Source organism: Saccopteryx bilineata, chromosome 1 (genome assembly GCF_036850765.1).
Source record: "Saccopteryx bilineata isolate mSacBil1 chromosome 1, mSacBil1_pri_phased_curated, whole genome shotgun sequence".
NCBI lineage: Eukaryota > Metazoa > Chordata > Mammalia > Chiroptera > Emballonuridae > Saccopteryx > Saccopteryx bilineata.
Window position 1 is genome coordinate 181024197 of NC_089490.1, and position 20200 is coordinate 181044396.

At 42.2% G+C, this 20200-nt stretch overlaps 1 protein-coding gene and 1 non-coding gene across 15 annotated transcripts in view; one reads left to right on the forward strand and one right to left on the reverse strand.

The window, feature by feature from the left end:
- TRIM2 (tripartite motif containing 2) overlaps positions 1-20200 on the reverse strand; it is a 145122-nt gene that overhangs the window by 47857 nt on the left and 77065 nt on the right. For 5 of the 14 annotated variants that reach the window (XM_066280722.1, XM_066280746.1, XM_066280671.1 and 2 more), the window contains exons 2-3: positions 6862-7043; positions 1765-2002 (exon numbers count right to left, since the gene is read on the reverse strand). The exons of 1 other annotated variant lie outside the window; for it this stretch is intronic. In XM_066280722.1, coding sequence (XP_066136819.1) covers positions 1765-2002; positions 6862-6995 — 372 coding nt within the window. In that variant the 5' untranslated portion in view covers positions 6996-7043. Of the gene's footprint in view, positions 1-1764; positions 2003-6861; positions 7047-17747; positions 17951-20200 lie in introns of those variants that run through there. 8 more of the 14 variants (XM_066280714.1, XM_066280661.1, XM_066280698.1 and 5 more) reach the window with 4 other exon arrangements.
- On the forward strand, positions 10859-10962 carry LOC136321114 (U6 spliceosomal RNA). Its single transcript, XR_010728409.1, has one exon. It is a non-coding gene; the product is annotated as a U6 spliceosomal RNA (small nuclear RNA).

The following is a 20200-nucleotide window of genomic DNA, read 5'->3' on the forward strand; positions in this document are numbered from 1 at the left end:
GCCAACTCTTCATAATAGCAAGTTCAGAATGCATAGCCTTTGCTTGTTTTCATCTGCGTGGTCTCTGATGACTTATTTCCATACATCTATGTAGAAGGTACTGTGCCTAGTGCTAGAGGTACAATGGCGAGCATGGTGCCTGACCTCCTGGAGCTCACGTGCTAAATGGAGAACCAGAAGATCAGTAAGTCAGCAAATACACAGACCAAGGTGTGCAGAGCTGCTCTGGGGAGGAAACATTTAAGCTGAAACATGAAGGACAAGAATGAGCTAACCACATCAAGAGAGAGCAAAGAGCATTCCAGACCAGCCAGGCCCCAAAGTAGGAGACCACTTGGAAAGTTCTTGGCCAGTGAGGCTGCAGCACAGTGGGCAGAGAGACTGGGTATGAGATAAAGCAAATAAACATTAGTTACGGCTAACAATAATTGCCTTGCTCAAAAAAAAAAAAAAAAATCCCTTGCTGTTTTAGTGGTTTCCCATTCCTGAGCCTAATATTATAAGCAGCTTCACTTTTAAAGTAGTCATCACATAAAGAAAAAGGGAACTAATGTTATTATTATTTTTTTTTCTTTTTGTATTTTTCTGAAGCTAGAAACCGGGAGAGACAGTCAGACAGACTCCCGCATGCGCCCGACCGGGATCCACCCGGCACGCCCACCAGGGGGCGATGCTCTGCCCCTCCGAGCGTCGCTCTGCCGCGACCAGAGCCACTCTAGCGCCTGGGGCAGAGGCCAAGGAGCCATCCCCAGTGCCCGGGCCATCTTTGCTCCAATGGAGCCTTGGCTGCAGGAGGGGAAGAGAGAGAGAGGAAGGAGAGGGGGAGAGGTGGAGAAGAAAATGGGTGCTTCTCCTGTGTGCCCTGGCCAGGAATCGAACCCGGGACTTCAATACGCCAGGCCGACGCTCTACCACTGAGCCAACCGGCCAGGGCGGGAACTAATGTTATTAATTAGAAATAATTGTAATGGTAACATTTGTCAAGAGCTTACTATCTCCTCTATATGACTTAAGCATTTAATTTCCCCAATTATCCTATATGGAAATACTATTATTACTTCCTTTGTATAGACAAGGAAATGAGACACAAGAGTTTAATCAACCTGCCAAAGCTGGCCCAGACAGTAAGCTGAAGAGCAGGACCTGGACCCCAAAGCCAATGCTCTCGGCCATCGCACAGTGCTGCCTATTCGGTGACACAGCCATTGGGAATCAATTACTTGGTGATGCACATAGGTCCCCTGAGTTTATAACAGTATTTTGCTCCCTAGTAGTACTGACTATGTTTGGAATTCATCATCTGTACTCTACTATCAAGGACTCATATATCTCCAAATTTTATTTATTTCTAAGGAATAAGGTCTAATGAGGCATGAGAAAAATTTCCCTCGCAAGAAAAATAAAGAACCAGAATTCACCTTTTCATACACATCTTCAGTTTGCAGAACTTATCTATTATTAAATCTTTATCTATAATTTATTACACAGATGTTTATGTCATTCAACATATGCCCAACTTGCAAATAGTTACAGGCTTGCTTTCCTGGGGAAACCAACAATTTGTGCTCAGTAGACACAATGAAGATTGCTTTTATTATTTAAATCAATTGGATCAGAGAAAGTAAGTAGGCAAAATAGTCTGAGGGCTGGGGAAAATCTTTTTTAATTATTCCTTTTCCAGGTGGAGGTCTGTTTTCACGCAGAACCTCTGAGTGCCCCAGGCCGACCCACGTCAAGCAGTCATGCTGCGGGGCAGTGACTTACATTCCCATCGTGGTTTGGGCAAGAGAGGGGCTTTCCTGCAGCCACCGCGGTGACCGTCTCCAGGATGGAGGACTCTTCAACATTGCTGCCTGGCGTCCGCTGCAGCACGTCCATCAGGTTCGTGATGAAGAAGTTGTTCTGGAGAGCGGCCACCCCCTTCTCGGGCAGGATGGAGGTCTGGCGGCACACTGGGCAGGAGAGGGTTAAACTGTGGGCGGGAATATAGTTCTGCAGGCACCTGTGGCAGAAGCAGAAGCCAGGGGACTGTCAGCACAGTGGGGCTGAGGGAACGAACCACCGAACCACCGCTTCTCGCAGGTACCACGCACGTTCCCAGCAGCTGCGCGGGCCACTTGGCAGGAACTGCCTTTCTACACCTTTGTAAATGCCTCCACTAGGGAAAGAGGTAGCCTGAACTCACATTGATCCTGTCAAGGGAAAGAGTACTGCCATTGATTTTGGTTTCCTCAAGCATTGCGTGCGCGCACGCGCTCTCTTTCTCTCTCTCTCTCTCTCTCTCTCTCTCTCTCTCTCTCTCTCTCTCTCGTCTCTGGACAGGCAGGGAGCTTGGAAGAAATGCAGAACGTTAGGTCTAATGCATCGGATCCCAGGCAGTTTGTATACACATTAAGGTTGAGAAGTGTTGATCTACAATATCTAGTTTGGTGTTCATGAACTTGTGGACTTTCACAGTTGGGAGAAACATGTCACACTCATTTGTTAGTGGTTTTTTTATTTTATGTATAGAATTATAAGCAGATTTCTGCTGTTAAAAACATATCCAAGTGGAAGTGTTTTGTTTGAAGCTGAAATGGGATTCCCAGAGTCACATTAACATGATCCCTTCTTGCCTTTCCTTAACAGGCATCAATTTAATTCACTTAATTAACAAAATGCATTGCTAATAATGACCAACAGATACACTGACCATTAAATTGAAAGTACTTCCAACAACCCTACGAAGTAGGTACTACGGTGATCACCTTTAGACATATGACAAAATACAGGTAGAGAGATGCTAAGTTACTTGCCCAAGGGACTCAGGCGGTCAAGGGCAGAGCAGGCATTCATATCTAAGGCAATTTAGTACCAGAATCTAAATAACTACACTATACAATGTTTTCTCATTTCTTGGCCAAACAGAATTAAAAAACCAATGATTTCACCCATATCCCTTATTTTGCAGATGAGGATACTGACATTAAGAAGGCTAATTGACCTTCCTTATGTCATGGAGGTAGCTAGAGCTGAAACAATATCAGAAATAAAACAGATTTTGCTAAGGTCACTAATGATATCTAAATCTAATAAACATTTTTAAATTTTGTTTTGCTAGACTGCTTAGCAGCATTCATCAAACTTGACCACGATGCTCCACCCCCCACCCCTTTCTTTGAAACTTTACCTTCCCTTACGACACCACCACGCTCACCTGGTTCTCCTGTTTGCTCTATTTTTTTCTACTGAGTCAGTAAAGTTTGGAGTTAATTCAGGCTCCACTGTAAGCACTCTTCTCTCCCTGGGATATCATACCTACGTGCCTACCTAAAGCATAACACTTCCATGTTTATATTTCTTCCCACTGATATCTCCTCTGAGCCCCAGGTCTGTACACCCACTGCCTTTTCAACATTTCCTCTTAGATATTGCACAGGTTCTAAAACTCAACATGTCCCAAGCTCAGTGCATGATCACTCCCCAAGTTGTGTCTTCCTCCTATCTCAATGAACAGCACCTCTGTTTCATATAGATGGGTTGGGCTAGACCTAACTGAGAGGGCAGGGGCAGACTCAGGGCAGCCCAAAATGTTGCTTCTCACCTGTCAGAACAAGGAAATGGGAACCAAACAACAGACCAACTGGGCATTGAACAGCAGGAAACAGGACCGCTCTGCCTGGCTCTGACCAAGTGGCTCTCAGCGCTGCATGTACAGAGCTCCAGGCTATGGCAACTGCTGCCAATCAAATAACGATCTTACCATGTGAGCCCAGGGACACATGGACAATTAGCTGGTATTTATATTTTAACTATACCTATTGAGTGAGGGGGGAAAAAATCACTCTCCATTTAGCCTTTGGAATATGAATTACAAAGTACTTAAGCCAAAGTATAAAATGAATAAACTAAAAAGTATTGGTGTCCTATATACCACCACTAAAACAGACAAACAAAAACCCTACAGCCACACATACACACAAAACCCCAAAACACCCCACAACAAAGAAAGCAAAGCAAACAAACAGAAAACCAGAACTCCCAATAACAAATCCACCTCTCCCTCTATCCATCCTCACCAAGGATGGGGTTAGTCTGTTGCTACTGAGACCCTCCAAAGTAAATCAACTCAAAGCATGCTCAATCAGTTAACAAATCTATGTTAAACTGGATGGTAGATGTAATTAGCATTGATTGAAGCCTTTGGAAATACCAACTTCCTGTTCTATAACAAAAGCAAAGCATTCTGATTATGTATATAAAATAATAATAGGCCCTGGCCAGTTGGCTCAGTGGAGGAGCGTCGGCCTGGCGTGCAGGAGTCCAAGGTTCGATTCCTGGCCAGGGCACACAGGAGAAGCGCCCATCTGCTTCTCCACCCCCCCCCTTCCTCTCTGTCTCTCTCTTCCCCTCCCGCAGCCAAGGCTCCATTGGACCAAAGTTGGCCCGGGCGCTGAGGATGGCTCCATGGCCTCTGCCTCAGGCACTAGAATGGCCCTGGTTGCAACAGAGCAACGCCCCAGATGGGCAGAGCATCACCTCCTGGTGGGCATGCTGGGTGGATCCCAGTTGGGCACATGTGGGAGTCTGTCTGACTGCCTCTCTGTTTCCAACTTCAGAAAAATACAAAAAAAACCCAACAACAACAACAACAAAAAGAATCACTGGAGAACTTTTACAAACCCAAATAGAATCTAGGTTCCAAGATTCTGCCTCCAGTTGAAAGATAACTGATAGGGTTGGGCTGTATCTAGCAGATGTGTTGAGGCAGGGATATACTTTGAGAACTAAGTAGGGTAAAAGAAACACAAGTTGCCTTGGATGTAAGAGCTGCATTTGATATACCTTTTCACAGACCTCTGGATTCCTTATGAGTTCTCTAAGTGTTTTTGGTTTGTATTTTTTAACCTTTATTATAACAGAAAAAAAATAAAAAAAATAATAATAGCAGATGTATTTAAACAAAATACTACCAAACATAATTACATTTGTTTTTATGAAAAATATAAAATCTTACTAGGGAAATACTTAAATTAGGTCACCGATAAATCAATTACTAATAACATCTTCATTCTTTTTTTTTTTTTTTGTATTTTTCTGAAGTTGGAAATGGGGAGGCAGTCAGACAGACTCCCGCATGCGCCCGACCGGGACCCGGCATGCCCACCAGGGGGCGATGCTCTGCCCATCTGGGGTGTTGCTCTGCTGCAACCAGAGCCACTCTAGCGCCTGAGGCAGAGGCCTCAGCGCCAGGGCCAACTTTGCTCCAATGGAGCCTCGGCTGCAGGAGGGGAAGAGAGAGACAGAGAGGAAGGAGAGGGGGAAGGGTGGAGAAGCAGATGGACGCTTCTCCTGTGTGCCCTGGCCGGGAATCAAACCTGGGACTCCTGCCCGCCAGGCCGACACTCTACCACTGAGCAAAACAGCCAGGGCAACACCTTCATTCTTAATTGCTTATGTGGAAAGTTGAACAAGGGGTAAATGTGTATTCTGATAAATTATTAACTCAATGGAAAACAACATTCAAGAAAGATAAATAAGGAAGTGTATTTTTAGATATAGCAAATTGCATAGTCTGGTAATTTATAATTATTACATCTATATAGTTTTTTCCTTCATATGAAATATAACATTCAAATGTGTCATTTGTATATGTCTTCCAAAGTATCTTTGGAATGAAGCCCTCTCCTTTGCACTAACTCTCACATATGCAGGGTTTTTTTTTTGTTTGTTTGTTTGTTTTTGTATTTTTCCGAAGCTGGAAACGGGGAGAGACAGTCAGACAGACTCCCGCATGCGCCCGACCGGGATCCACCCGGCACGCCCACCAGGGGGTGAGGCTCTGCCCACCAGGGGACGATGCTCTGCCCCTCTGGGGCGTCGCTCCATCTCGATCAGAGCCACTCCAGCGCCTGGGGCAGAGGCCAAGGAGCCAACCCCAGCGCTCGGGCCATCTTTGCTCCAATGTAGCCTCGCTGCGGGAGGGGAAGAGAGAGACAGAGAGGAAGGAGAGGGGGAGGGGTGGAGAAGCAGATGGGCACTTCTCCCATGTGCCCTAGCCGGAAATCGAACCCAGGACCCCTGCACGCCAGGCCGACGCTCTACCACTGAGCCAACAGGCCAGGGCCAGGGTTTTGTTTTGTTTTTTACAGAGACAGAGTCAGAGTCAGAGAGAGGGATAGATAGGAACAGACAGACAGACAGACAGGAACGGAGAGAGATGAGAAGCATCAATTATTCGTTTTTCGTTGAGACACCTTAGTTGTTCATTGATTGCTTTCTCATATGTGCCTTGACCGTGGGCCTATAGCAGACTGAGTAACCCCTTGCTCAAGCCAGCGACCTTGGGTCCAAGCTGGTGAGCTTTGCTCAAACCAGATGAGCCCGCGCTCAAGCTGGCGATCTTGGGGTCCTGAACCTGGGTCCTCCACATCCCAGTCCGACACTCCATCCACTGCACCACCACTTGGTCAGGCCATATGTAGGTATTTTTTATCTGGTTGTTACATGGGAGGAAATGATAGATTTTTAATTGTCCTTCACCAAAGAGCCTTTGTGAGGGAACCATGGTTGGCAAAAATTGGTTCAAAAAGAACAAAGGGGAAAATTTTAATTATTAAAAAAATCTTCAAATATTTAATGCTCTATTTCCTGTGGAAATGAATAAGCAGCTACTATATGGTTTTTGTGTGTCGGGGGGAGTGCCCCACTTGTAATTATTTGAAATAAAGTAAATTATTGGCAATTCATGATTGTTTCCAGATATCTATCAGAAGCACAAAAGATTGATCGTCTCCCGTAGTTAACTGGAGAAATCTGGAAGGAACCCTTAGTAGGAAGTCTGTCTGGGAAACCCCTTCTCCGCGCACAAAGGAGGCTTACCTCTCACAGAAAGTGTGCAGACAGGGGAGAACCTTGGGGTTCTTGTACCGTTCCAGGCATATACTGCAAATCAGAAACTGCTTGTCAATCTGGCGCACCACGGGACTTGGGATGTTGGTGGCTTCACTGGCCATCCTAGACCACTGACATGGGGGGCCAGCTGTCTTTGACCCTGCACACTGCTGCTGTCAGACAGAAAAACCAAAATGGAAAAATATTTAACAATCTATACGTGCAAATCAATCTTTGGCTCATTCACTCTGCGCATTGCGTTATGAATACAGGTAGAATTCCACGTTAGTGACCTCAAAATAACCATGACCAACCCTCATGCTGTTGAGGCAGGACAGCGAGCTTCCTGTTTTGCAAATCAACAAAATAATCACAGGTTCACCATGCAAACAAAGCAAATAAAAAGAAGATGCACTGTACAAGGAGGTAGGCTTGCTGCCTTTCAACGCAGTGGAAGCTGAGCGGTTAAATACTGACATAGCTATGCTTGTTCATGCCTTCAGCCGTGACTATATTTGAATATGGACTTACTGTCTTATTAAAGTAGTCTAGTTAAGATAGACAGTGTTTTTCAACTGCCATTCAGTGGACCAGTCCGCGAAAGAGTTAACCACCCTGATGTGCTATGAAGAGTATAGACCCAGTGATCTCAGTCAAATTCACTTATGTTCAGGGTGATTCCTGCCTTAGTGGTCTCTGACACAATTCCTTATTTTCACCTGTTCCCACATGTAAAAAGGTTGAAAACCTCTGAGATAGAATATATTTTTCCCATTATTATTCTTGAAGGGGATCGAAACATGCCACTTTGACATCAGGACTATTTGAGCTAAAGGCAATTGAGAAACAGCAGACACAGCTCTCTGCCCTCTCCCGGCTGCCTAAAAGCAGGCCAAAAATATCCCGTTTGGGAAGGTACCCCACTCTCCCACACCAGGAAGAAGTGAAGACTCTTAATCACTGCAGATGGCACCAAGTGGAATCCACATAACAAGCCTTACTAAACAACCTTCATCTACCATATATTTCCTGGTCATTTCCCCACAATTTACTGCCCTTAGGAATCCAATTACCTTTTCCTGTCTAGTCACTAATCCACAATTTGTTGCCCTTTGTTAAAATAGTATAGAAGCTCTCAGGTCTAGCAACCTCTTTGGGTTTTCCCTTATTTACTGTGAAGCCCCCATGCATGTAGAATTAAAAGTGCTACCCTAGGCCTGGCAGGATAGCTCAGTTGGTTAGAGCATCATCCCAAAGTGCAGAGATCACCAGTTCAATCCCTGGTCAGGGCACATTCAGGAATAGGTTAACGCTTCTTTTCTCTCTCTCTTTCCCCTTCTCCCTCTCAAAAATCAATCAATAATTTTTTTCAAAAAGTACTAAATCAATAAAATATTACACATTTTATTTGGGGAGGATAAAATATTCATAAATTTTACATCTTTTTCTCCTGATAATCTGCCTTTTGTCAGGTTCATTCGGAGTCCCCAGACACTGAACTTATAGTGTAGAGAAAAAGGTTTTTTCTTTCCTACATAGTGTTAATATGCAGAATAAGAATAATCAGAATTTTTAATTAAAAACTTTGTATGTGGTTCAGAGTGTTTTCTTCAGAACTAAAGGTTTATAGGTTTCATTCTAAAATGTATTTGCCCTGTGTCAGGGACAAAGGCTAGAGTTAGTCCCTATTATTTTAAGAAATGTCGGTTGGTATTCATGTCCGGCCACTCGAGGGGCCTGGTGCAGAGAACTCACTCAGAGGAGGTCTCAGTTAGTGAGGGTCATGCCAGAAATGGGGACTTAGCAGAGGCAGCAGAGAAGCGAGCAGAGGGCCTAGGAGAGCATAAGGGAAGAAAAACTTAGGACGTCAAACACAGCTCCATTTACCACCTTAAAAAATCTATCCCAAATCAAGGCTGAGCTAAAATCCACTCTCTAATTTTCTAAATATTTGGTTAAGTTGTCCACAGCCCTTCAATTCCCAATAGACATTCTCTTTGCCAAAAAAAAAAGAAAAAAAGACCTGCCCAGGTCTTCATGACCCTGGGCAGGCAGGGTATTCTCATTCTATAAGATTTCTAAAAAGTGAGGGTCAGGCCTGACCAGGCGGTGGCACAGTGGATAGAGCATTGGACTGGGATGCGGAAGACCTAGGTTCGAGACCCCGAGGTCGCCAGCTTGAGCATGGGCTCATCTCATCTGGTTTGAGCAAGGTTCACCAGCTTGAGCCCAAGGTCGCTGGCTTGAGCAAGGGGTCCCTGAGCAAGGGGTCACTCAGTCTGCTGTAATCCCACTGTCAAGGCACATATGAGAAAGCAATCAAAGAACAACTAAGGTATCACAACAAAAACCTAATGATTGATACTTCTCATCTCTCTCCATTCCTGTCTGTCTGTCCCTATCTATCCCTCTCTCTGACTGTCTCTGTAAAAAAAAAAAAAAAAGAAAAAAAAAAGAAAAAAGTGAGGTTTGGTTAAGAAATGTGCCAGACTACACCTTACCTGTGGTGGCTCAGTGGATAGAGCGTCGACCTGGAACCCTGAGGTCACCAGTTTGAAACCCTGGGCTTGCCCAGTTTGAAATCCTGGGCTTGCCCTGTCAAGGCACATATAAGAAGCAACTTCCTGCTCTTTTCCCCTGCCTTTCTCTCTATATAATCAATAAATAAGATCTTTTAAAAAATTTTTTTAAAAATGTGCCAGAATGCAAAGTCAGGTGTGTATGTCTCTAAAACCCATGTCTTTTTACTCCTTAAATCACCACACCTCCCTTGGCTTGCATTTTAAGAAGACTGTACTATGGAAACTTGGTTTATATATAACATGTTAATGTGGTCTGGGGCTTGTATTTGAAGGTGGGAAATATACTACTATACATACTTACAGAATAATGATACTATACTTTTTAAAGGCAATACTCTTTTCTAAATATAAATAAGTTTTTCTTTCTCTTTCTTCACCAAATCACCAAATTTTTTAAAAGTATGTCAACTTTTATTAAGAAAATTCTATTTACACATATTTGAGTATAGTTACATACATGGCACATTCTTTTTTTTTTTTTTTTTTTTTTTTTTTGTATTTTTCTGAAGCCGGAAACGGGGATAGACAGTCAGACAGACTCCCGCATGCGCCCCACCGGGATCCACCCAGCACGCCCACCAGGGGCAAAGCTCTGCCCACCAGGGGGTGATGCTCTGCCCCCCCCCTCGGGCATCACTCTGCCGCGACCAGAGCCACTCTAGCGCCTGGGGCAGAGGCCAAGGAGCCATCCCCAGCACCCGGGCCATCTTTGTTCCAATGGAGCCCTGGCTGCAGGAGGGGAAGAGAGAGACAGAGAGGAAGGAGGGCGTGGGGGTGGAGAAGCAAATGGGCGCTTCTCCTATGTGCCCTGGCTGGGAATTGAACCCGGGTTCCCCGCACGCCAGGCCGACGCTCTACCGCTGAGCCAACCGGCCAGGGCCGGCACATCCATTTTTGAACTCTATACCTTCTAGATAAGTTCATTAAAGAGTATGATTAGTAAACAGATAGAACCTTGTGAAAAGACCTGTTATACAAGAATGTCACATTCAAACAACTCACTGTGTTGAACAGTGTAGGTGTGATATACCTAATTAGCCAATATTATCTGCTAGACTTTCATTCAGTGTCCTCCGAAAGAACTAGACTAGAGAATGATATTTATGGAATTAAATTGAGCTCATCTCTCAGGAGCTCAGAGTGTTGGCACATTGGCTGCTTTTCTTTTAACCACATCCCTATGACATCAGGATAGGGAAGGAATGGATTTGCCTGTCTTTAAGATAAGGAAACCAAAGCTAAGGGTTTAAATGACTTGCTCAAGGTCATCCAGCAAAATCAGTGCATCACAAAGCTCTGATTTCAGGTTTTCTGCCTTATCTGATAAGTCACTACACATAATCTTAAACAAGTTTAACACTTAACTGTGTGTGTGTTTGTCTGTTTGTCCTAAAAACTATAGAGTGCTTACTTCAGTAGCACTAAAATTGAAATGATACAGAAGATTAGCATGGGATGGGCCTGGAGCAAGAATGACACACTAATTCTTGATGTGTTCCATATTTTAAATAAATAAATAAATATAGATAGATAGATAGATAGATATTTATGTATCAGACTTAGAGATATGGAAACCAGACTGACAGCAGTCATAAAGGACGGGGGTTGGGGGTTGAGGGGATTAAGCAAAGAAAAAAAACTTAGAGACACAGACAACAGTGTGGGGATGACACAAGGGACAGGGGGTGGGGGCGGTGGGGGAGGGTAGAAGAGGATAGATGATGAAGAAAGGAGACTTAACTTGGGGTGGAGAAAACACAATGTAATATACAGATGATGTATCATAGAATCATGCACCTAACTTGTATGATTTTATTAATCAATGTCACCCCAATAAATTCAATAAAACTTTTCATTTAAAAATAATTTTTATTTTGAATAGCTTTTGAAAATTTTCATATTACCCTTTGAAATAATCAGTCATGCCGAGTATTACATAAAGTAGAGAGAAAAACATCATAATTTTACTTTTAACCTTAGAACTTTGAATTTGGGGCAAAGAAAAAAGCATTTGTTTTAATAATATATGTTGATTAAATAAAATTTCCTGAGCCAACATTTTTTTTTCTCCAAGGCTGAAAAAATATTTTTTATTCTAATTTTATGATCATTATTGTAGTGGATAAGGATCTTTGTTAGCACTAGTAATTTATATGGCAAATTAAGTTTACTCATTAACACTAATTTAAAATCATGACAATATGACAAATCTGTCACAAGTGACCTGTTGAAGACATCTGGATTTTCAGGACTCCCAGAATCAATACAAAAGCTTTCCAACTCCCAAAACAGAGACTTTGCCAGGAACTATCATTCTCTGAATATAAGTGGATACCCACAAGAGGAAGACAATTTACTCCTAAAGGGATAATGTGCTTAGAAAAATGAAAGCATAGAATGTGCCAGCAAGCACCATGGGAAGCTTTCCATCAGTCTGAATACGCCTTGAGGAATATATACAAAATCTATGGCAGCCTTTAATCCAAGTGTTTGGGCATGACCACAGTTTCTGATCTCCTTGATTAGAAAAGCAATAAATTCTTATCTAGATTCTCAGCTGACTTTCTTTCTCGGTCTTGGTTTCTGAAGTGTCAAAGATCCTTCTTAACTCATATAACCAGCAGAAACAAGTGAATGATAATGAAGGAGCTGAGGCTATAGAACTATTTTGCTGGCGATCAGCAAAATTAATCTCTGGAGAGGCACATGTGAAAACATGCCTGGATTGGACTTGGTCTCCAAAGGAGCCCAAATACTTCGGATACAGAAACTAGCACCAGACACACTGACAAAAGGAAATGGAAGAGAAGGGAAGGCAAGAAAAGCCATTTTAAAACTACAGAAATAGCCAACATGACTAAGATATTGACATTAGCCAGCTAGGACAGCTTTTATGTGGGGAGACTAACTGAGCTTCCTGGTTGGAGGCAAACCAAGAGCAATACCACTCACAGAGGGGTTCATGGCCCCTCTTCCAGCTTTGCTCAATATCACCTTTTCGATCTGACCATTGTTTAAAATTGAAACTTGCCCCACGTCCCAAGCAGTTGCTGTTCCCATCCGTGCTCTGCTTTTCTCCATAGCACTGGTCACTTTCTAATATAAATGTGTAATATATTTATTTTGCATATTATCTCCTCCCACACCCCATGGATATAGAGTTCCCAAAGGATTTTTGTCCAACTGCTCACTGCAGTAGTCCCAGTTCCTAGAACTGTGCCTGGTACATAGCAGACATTCTTTTTTGCATGAACTGAATAAGTCAAGTATAACATGGGCATGGACTCAGTCCCATCAGCAGGAAAGAGGGGTACCTGCTGAATGACATGATAAAGAGCAGGGTCATTACCAGCCCTGTGAGTGTTTTCACTTGACATCAGACAGTACCTGCCTCCTCGTGTGATAGTCTTATGCTTAGCAACAGGAGCCATCATCTAGAGGTGAATAGTGAGTGACCTACAGTGTGTCCATAAAGTCATGGTGCACTTTTGACCGGTCACAGGAAAGCAACAAAAGATGATAGAAATGTGAAATCTGCACCAAATAAAGGAAAACTCTCCCAGTTTCATACCTATTCAGTGCAGTTCGATGTGGGCTCACACACAGATTTTTTAGGGCTCCTTAGGTAGCTATCCCGTATAGCCTCTACAGACTCGTCACTGACTGATGGCCTACCAGAACGGGTTTCTCCACCAAAGTGCCAGTTTCCTTCAACTGCTTATCCCACCGAGTAATGTTATTCCTATGTGGTGGTGCTTCGTTATAAACGCGCCGATATTCATGTTGCACTTTGGTCACGATTCTAATTTAGCGAGCCACAGAACACACTGAACTTTCCTCTGTACCGTCCACATCTCGACTGGCATGGCCGTGGGCTGCTCCCCGTACACATGGTGTTACATCATACCTGCGCATGCGCACATGCTGTCACATCATCCTACAGAAACTGGGAGGGTTTTCCTTTTATTTGGTGCAGATTTCACATTTCTATCGTCTTTTGTTGCTTTCCTGTGACCGGTCAAAAGTGCACCATGACTTTACAGACACACTGTATTTTAACACACTCAACAAATGCAGGAAGAGAAAAGGAGAACTATGGAAAGTAAAAGTCTGAGAAGGTTGACACATAAATTCCATATTAGAGGGGGCTTGCCAACTACACACGGCTTGTTGCAGGTAAAAACAATGCAACAATCCCATCACAAAGACTTTGGGCAGAGAAAAAGCCTGGTGTTTTTTTCTGGCTCACGTTCTCAAATCTATTACAACTTGGTGGGAATTACAACCAAATGGAAAAGGAGAACTTGATAGGAAGAGATGAAATGAAAGAAAAATGCCGGCGTCCACAACTCTACAGTTGAGACCAATTTCCCACCCCAAATTATACCATTTAGATCTGAAAACTATCCAAACTCCTATTGCTGACAACACAGTGAGGAAGGGCCAGAAGGGAGGAGGAAAGAGAAAAGCCAAACTGAAAACAGCACTCTTCTTGAGAAGGAGAGAGTTGGTGAAAACTTGTCTGGCTGGTCTAGGAAACATGGTTGGGAAACAGGTCAAGATTCCTTTGGAAAATAAAAATTTAACATGTGATTTGTGGGTAAGAGGCAGCAAGCGTATCTGATTACACATCATACTATAGGCACTAGATTCCATGTCTGTTGCTTAATTTTATGGCATTCCTGGGTTACTCCTCCACTTTGTTGCCATGTAGCTGAATTTATTAATATGGCTACACTTTGAATTGTTCTTGGGCCAATGACAGTGGAGAGGGCATGCTAAAATCGGCTTCTCAAGAAGTTAAAAGCCTTCTGATACGTTTATAGAAAGGAAACCTTGAACCATCAGGATTATCTAACTCACAATATGCAACTTTTTACCTGCTGGGACAAGTGGCACTTGGAGTTCAAGTCACAAGCTGAAACATGGTTAAAGGAACAAAGTATTTTCAATTTTTAACATCTGTGAGCATATGGTCATTCTCCTGCAATGAAATGTGCATTGTTACTGAGAACTCAACTAGAAGAAAGAAAAGAGGACAATCTTCAGTGAAATTAAAACAGGGTGACCTACTTCCAGTTAAATCAAGCTGCTATCCCAAATGGGCCATTTTGTAAATTAGAAGGCCGGCTGCAATATCTTCCCTGACAGTATGTGCGTGCGTGTATGTGTGTGTGAGTGTGCGTGTTGGGGAGGCATTCGGAGGCCACCTACTTTAACTTCTGTCTCTAGGCAAGGACGAGCCCAAGCTTTCCAAAGGTTCTTATTTCGAGTGTCAGATGCATGACAGCTTCCCTAGACTGCTGGGCTATTCCTCATTTATTGCTTATATGGGAGTTGATTTACAAACCAAGTCCCCAGCTTGTTTTTATGATATGTATGCCTATTTCCTCTACCTCTTCCTTAGTATAGATCATTGTTTGCCATTGCTTTCTTCATAAAAGCCCTCACCTTTTGCAGTCAGTTCTTAAGATTTGCTTTGGGTGTTCAAATTCTAGAAGGCTGGGTCTGCATGATGGAGTGTTAAGTGGTCAGGCTAATTGACACTCATCTTACAGTAAGTACCCTGGGACCATCGAGATGAGTGGGGTCTCCTCTGCACACATCTATCACCTTGCTTTCCAAGCCTCCTCCCTTGCTTTCCTTGGGACTACATAAAGAGGCTGAATAGTCTGGGACCACAAAAATGGCAGAGCACAGCCAGGGCCCTAAGCTCTGGTGGTTGGGCGAGATTAGCAAGCAAAGCTAAGAAAAATGTATTCTACATCAGAACTTCAAAAGACAGGCCTACTAACAGCAAACCTTTTTTGTCCCTAGTTAATAGAAAGCATGATTGCTTAATTCTGTTGTTGATTAGAACAAATTTTCACTTACATGAAAACATTTTCAAGAAGAATAAGAAAAAGCACTTAACGGAGGCTACTGAGAATATAAAGGCAGGAAAGGTAAAGTAGAGGTGGGTAGGAACGACTGACTTGCAAAAAGCAGTAATGAATATCTCCTTCAATATTGCCATTTGAATAATTATGCGGGGCTCATTTATTCCTCTGTATGTGGTCTAATTTAAATCTCCAGATTCTAGAAGGATTTGTTAAATTCATACAACCTGCACAATAATAGTCAGCGAACCCTAACAGCCAACCCCTTTATAGAACAAATTCTACTCTGACACTAAAACCCTTATATAATTAATAAAGGGCACAGATGGCATCTGAGGGTTTTTTTTAAAACAATTACACATGTGTTCAAACAGTAATTTTTGCCACAATTAAAAGTCATTCAGTCATTTTATTTTTTTAAAGAAAAATAAACTATGATAGTAAAGAATTCAGCAGCAAATTTTTTAAAGTTAAAAGTATTTTTCTGCTATACATTTTAATAATATGTATCAATGTTTTATTAAAGTCTTAGTCTTATCAGAGAGATGATGAAAAAAGCACAAAGAAGTATTAAAAATTAAGCTTAGTTTAAAAATTTTAAATCGCTATACATTTATATTTTTCTTCACTTAATAAATAAAGATAGATAAAAGAAAGTGTAAGTTTGGATAAATTAATGTCTAAAAATACCCAAATGAAGGACATGTCTACTTCTTATTAAGACAAAGAATGAGTATTTTTTACTTTATTTCACACTCAACAAAATCCACTTAAGCTTTTGTGATATGAAAAGTCATCCCAGGATTATAATATTAACCATGGTAAAAAAAATGTATATAGATTTTATTCTCCATTTAAAAAATCTCTGGGTTACACACTCTTTATATTGTCCGAACCCAGCACATTCTATCAGAGAATCTTTTTTATATTGGGTCGTGTTTTAACCTTCCCAATACAAATCACTTGTGTCTTTCTAGGGGAAAATTGTCAAAGAATCATTGGAGGTTTTGGAAGGGCCACTACTCACATCTCTGCAACAGAAAGCTGCTTTCTCCTACACACACAGGAAACTTTGCGTGGTGTGCTTGGTCGGGTGGGGCGTGCATTATTTAACACTACAGTGCACTAGGGCCCGTGCTGCTAAGGCATCTGCTGGAAAATGATCAAAGGCACCAGGAAATCAGGAAATAGGTTCACACTAGGCAGAATGGAATCCAAATGCTTCAATCAATTTCAGAATCTAGGCAAACAAAAGGCTCTCCTTACATATTCTAATATTTTTTAATAAAAGAAACCTCTACCAATTTAACTGTGAGGAATAAAACTGCCATAAGATGATCTAAGCCAAAGAAGAACCAATAATTTTTTAAATGCCTCACAGTTTCTTAAAGCTGGAAGAGTAAAACCCATCTTTTCTTAAGATAGAAATAGCATCCTATCTTTTGGTTCAGGAATCCACCTAAATTTTAATTTAAAATAAATAGCTTTCCTACTGGCTCTTCTATTATCCACTCTCCCATAAGGAATAATGACAGGGTGGGGCATACTTGTAGAAAAATCTGTTACAAAGATAATGCCCATAGTTTCAGGAAGCAAACCTAAAGTCCAACCCAAAGATTTTTTTTTTCTGTAATGCTACTATTGAACTCCACCCAGATTTGAGCTTACTGCAAAGGCAGAGGAAAATGTCAGGAAAAAAAAAATCATCTCCTGCATATGCTGGTCATCAATGGGATTTGGAATTCAGAGGGTCGAGTCATGCATTATGAATGAATGGGTTTCCAATGGTAACTGGGAACCACCGGCACTCAAACCCAGGCTTCTCTAATAGAGGGCAGGGTGGGGGAAGGGTTGAATCCCACATTCTGCTCCACCCTGGGGTATAGAGGAAGGCATCCTGCAAATTAAATACTGCATCTTCATCTTTGTACCCAACAGATGCAGAAAGAAAAAAAAAATCCTCTATATATAAAATAAGCCGAGATACACATTATAATAAAGACTAGTAAAAATAAAGAGCTAAATCAGATCACATTAGGAACTTAATAAGAAAATCTTGCATGACTTTCCCTATTGTGAATTCGGTGCCTTTGTTGAAGCAAAGAGCGCTTCTCCCTCTATCTTACAGTTGCCTATCTTACACTTAGAGAGCATGCAGCATTACCAAGAGAAAAAAGGTGGGGTGAGGGCAGAACAGAGAGAGCTGGAGAAATCAAGTTATCTACCTGGCGTAATACTAAGCAACTCGAACGTTTAGGACCTACTCATTTCTGCAGACAAACTAATCAGTGAGGCAAAGCATTAAGCCCTGCCGAGCTGCAGCTCCGTGAGAATCCAAAAGGAACAATGCACATTTCTGCCAACGTCTCAAGTTTGGAAGCACCATGCAAAGAAACTGGTTAAAATTCCCTACCATGCAGTGCAGCCATCATCAGAAGCCCAGCATATCTTCTGCTCTCTGGAGGTGTGGGCCAGTTCATGAACAGAGAAGAAAAATGGAGAAAAGGAGAGAAGGCTCAGCAAAGTCCACAGGAATGCTTCTGGGTCCTTAACAAGTGGGAGACCCCTTTCGGCATCCAAACCAATCAATCTTTATCTTACAGGACATCTTTTTTTCTCACTCAGCGTCTGTTGAAAAGACTGCAGCAAACCAGGCAAGGGATTATGGGATTGGGATGCAGCAGCGAGCTGCAATGAGATTCGTGGGTGGCTTGCTCGCCCCTCTGAGTCAGCAGTCAGCTGTTCCCATGCTCTCTGCTGGGCCTCTGAGGTCCATCACCACCATGTGACTGCGATCAACCCGGGGAGAGGCCACCAGGGCACACCTCTCCCGCACCGCGCAGCAGGGACCTGCACGGTGAGTGCTGCAAATCAGAGAGAGGGCGTGCTGAGCCGCCAAACGGGGACGCAGTGAGAATGATTCCACTAAGAAAACTGGACATATGGTGACTCAACCTGAAAAGTTCAAATGTGCACGGTGTGAGGGCACACACTTCCTTTAGGAAAAAAGACGATGCCTTTCCTTAGACTTTTCAAGTAACTTGAAACACAAATGTAAATTAAAAAAAAAAATGCAGAAAGGCTCAGTTCAACAAGCCTTTACTACCTTTTCCCCAGTTCCTCAAAGGCAATTAACGTAAATGATATTACTCTGCTTTTTGTGGTTCTAATCATTCAGAGAAAACTCATATAAGTACATTTATTTGTTTCTGGGAATGAAAATAACTCATTGCTTCTCTGATGATGCAAAAGTTCTTAGTTAAAGGTTGAGAAACTTGACAAACTTATATATACACCTAACTTGACTTCCTACCAAGTCACTAAACTTATTTTTAAAGGGTTCACTAACTTAAAATTATCAGCATATAGTCATATAAAAACAATTAGATCTTCACACTACAGAGAATCCTTTAGAATTAAAAAATTATACATGTCAAGATGGAATTCACAATCATTCCATTTTCTACACCAATAAAGGCGGTTCCAGCATTATATTGCATTCTATTCCTTGGTTAGTTGCTCGTTTAAAAGTGGGCACTACCCCTGGTGGGGAAGCTCAGTTGGTTAGAGTGTTCTCCCCATATACCAAGGTTTATGGGTTCAATCCCTGGTCAGGGCATAGACAAGAATCAACCAATTAATGCATAAATAATTGGAACAACAAATCTCTCTCTCTGTCTTTCTTCCTCTCTAAAATCAATAAAAAGAAAATTTAAAAATAAAAGTGGACATTAATCATTCTTATTTAAAGCAAACTATTTGATTATATCAATATTCCTCACATTCTTTCCTTGCAGTCAGGCACTGCATGAGCCCTGTGAAGAGGCACTCATGTCTGCAGAGCAGTGATCACCTTTCATGGAGGCAGCGGGCAGAGGGTCATAGAGAATCCAGTCAAATCAACAGACCCAGGAAAATGCACAGACATGCCAATTTTAGCATGTTATTCCAGGTAATACACAGTTCTCAAAAGCCCAGGGTAACACCCTGCTGCTTTAGAAGTTGTGTGGGTCTTTTTTTAACAGCTCTATTGAGATATAATTCACATATTATACAATTCCCCCACTTAAAGCATACCATTCAATGGCTTTTAGTATAATCATAGATGTGGGCAACCATCACCATAACCAACTGTAGAACATTTTCATCACCTCAGAAAGAAATCCTGTACCGTACCCTTTAGCTATAACCCCCTACGTGCCATCCCCCACCAGTCCTAAGCAACCACTAACTTACTCTCTGTCTTTATTCTGGCTGCTCACGTAAATGGAATCATATAATATGGGGCCTTCGGTGTCTGGCTTTTTTCACTTAGCATAATGTTTTCAAGGTTCATCCATGTTGTAGCATGCATCAGTATTTAATTTCTTTTTATGGTTGAAAAATATCCCATTGAATGGAGATAGCACATTTTGTTTATCCATCTGTCTGCTGATGGACATTTGGGTTATTTCTACTTTTTGGCTATTATGAATAGTGCTGCAGAAAACTTTCATCTACAGGTGTTTGTGTGGACACATGTTTTGTTCTGGTTTACAACTTAATTAGAACCAACACCTGAAACTAGAGGCAGGCTACCCCCACTTTATTTTACAATGTCTTCTTCCTAAGACAGATCACCACAAAGATGCCTGACTTCCTGTGATGGGAGTCCCCTCTTCTTCTCATTTGTGCTACTGAGCTCATCTGATAGCCAAATTCATCGAACGTTAACCCCTCCCAGAGCACATACTCACTCTATACCTCTCTCCTCCTATTCCCCACTCAACCCTAACTCTGGGGCATAAAACTGGAGTGAGTCTCTGTGCTCAGAAGATGGTGGAGAAGAAGTGGGAGAGATCCTTGGTCTTGTTGCTGGGTTTGTAG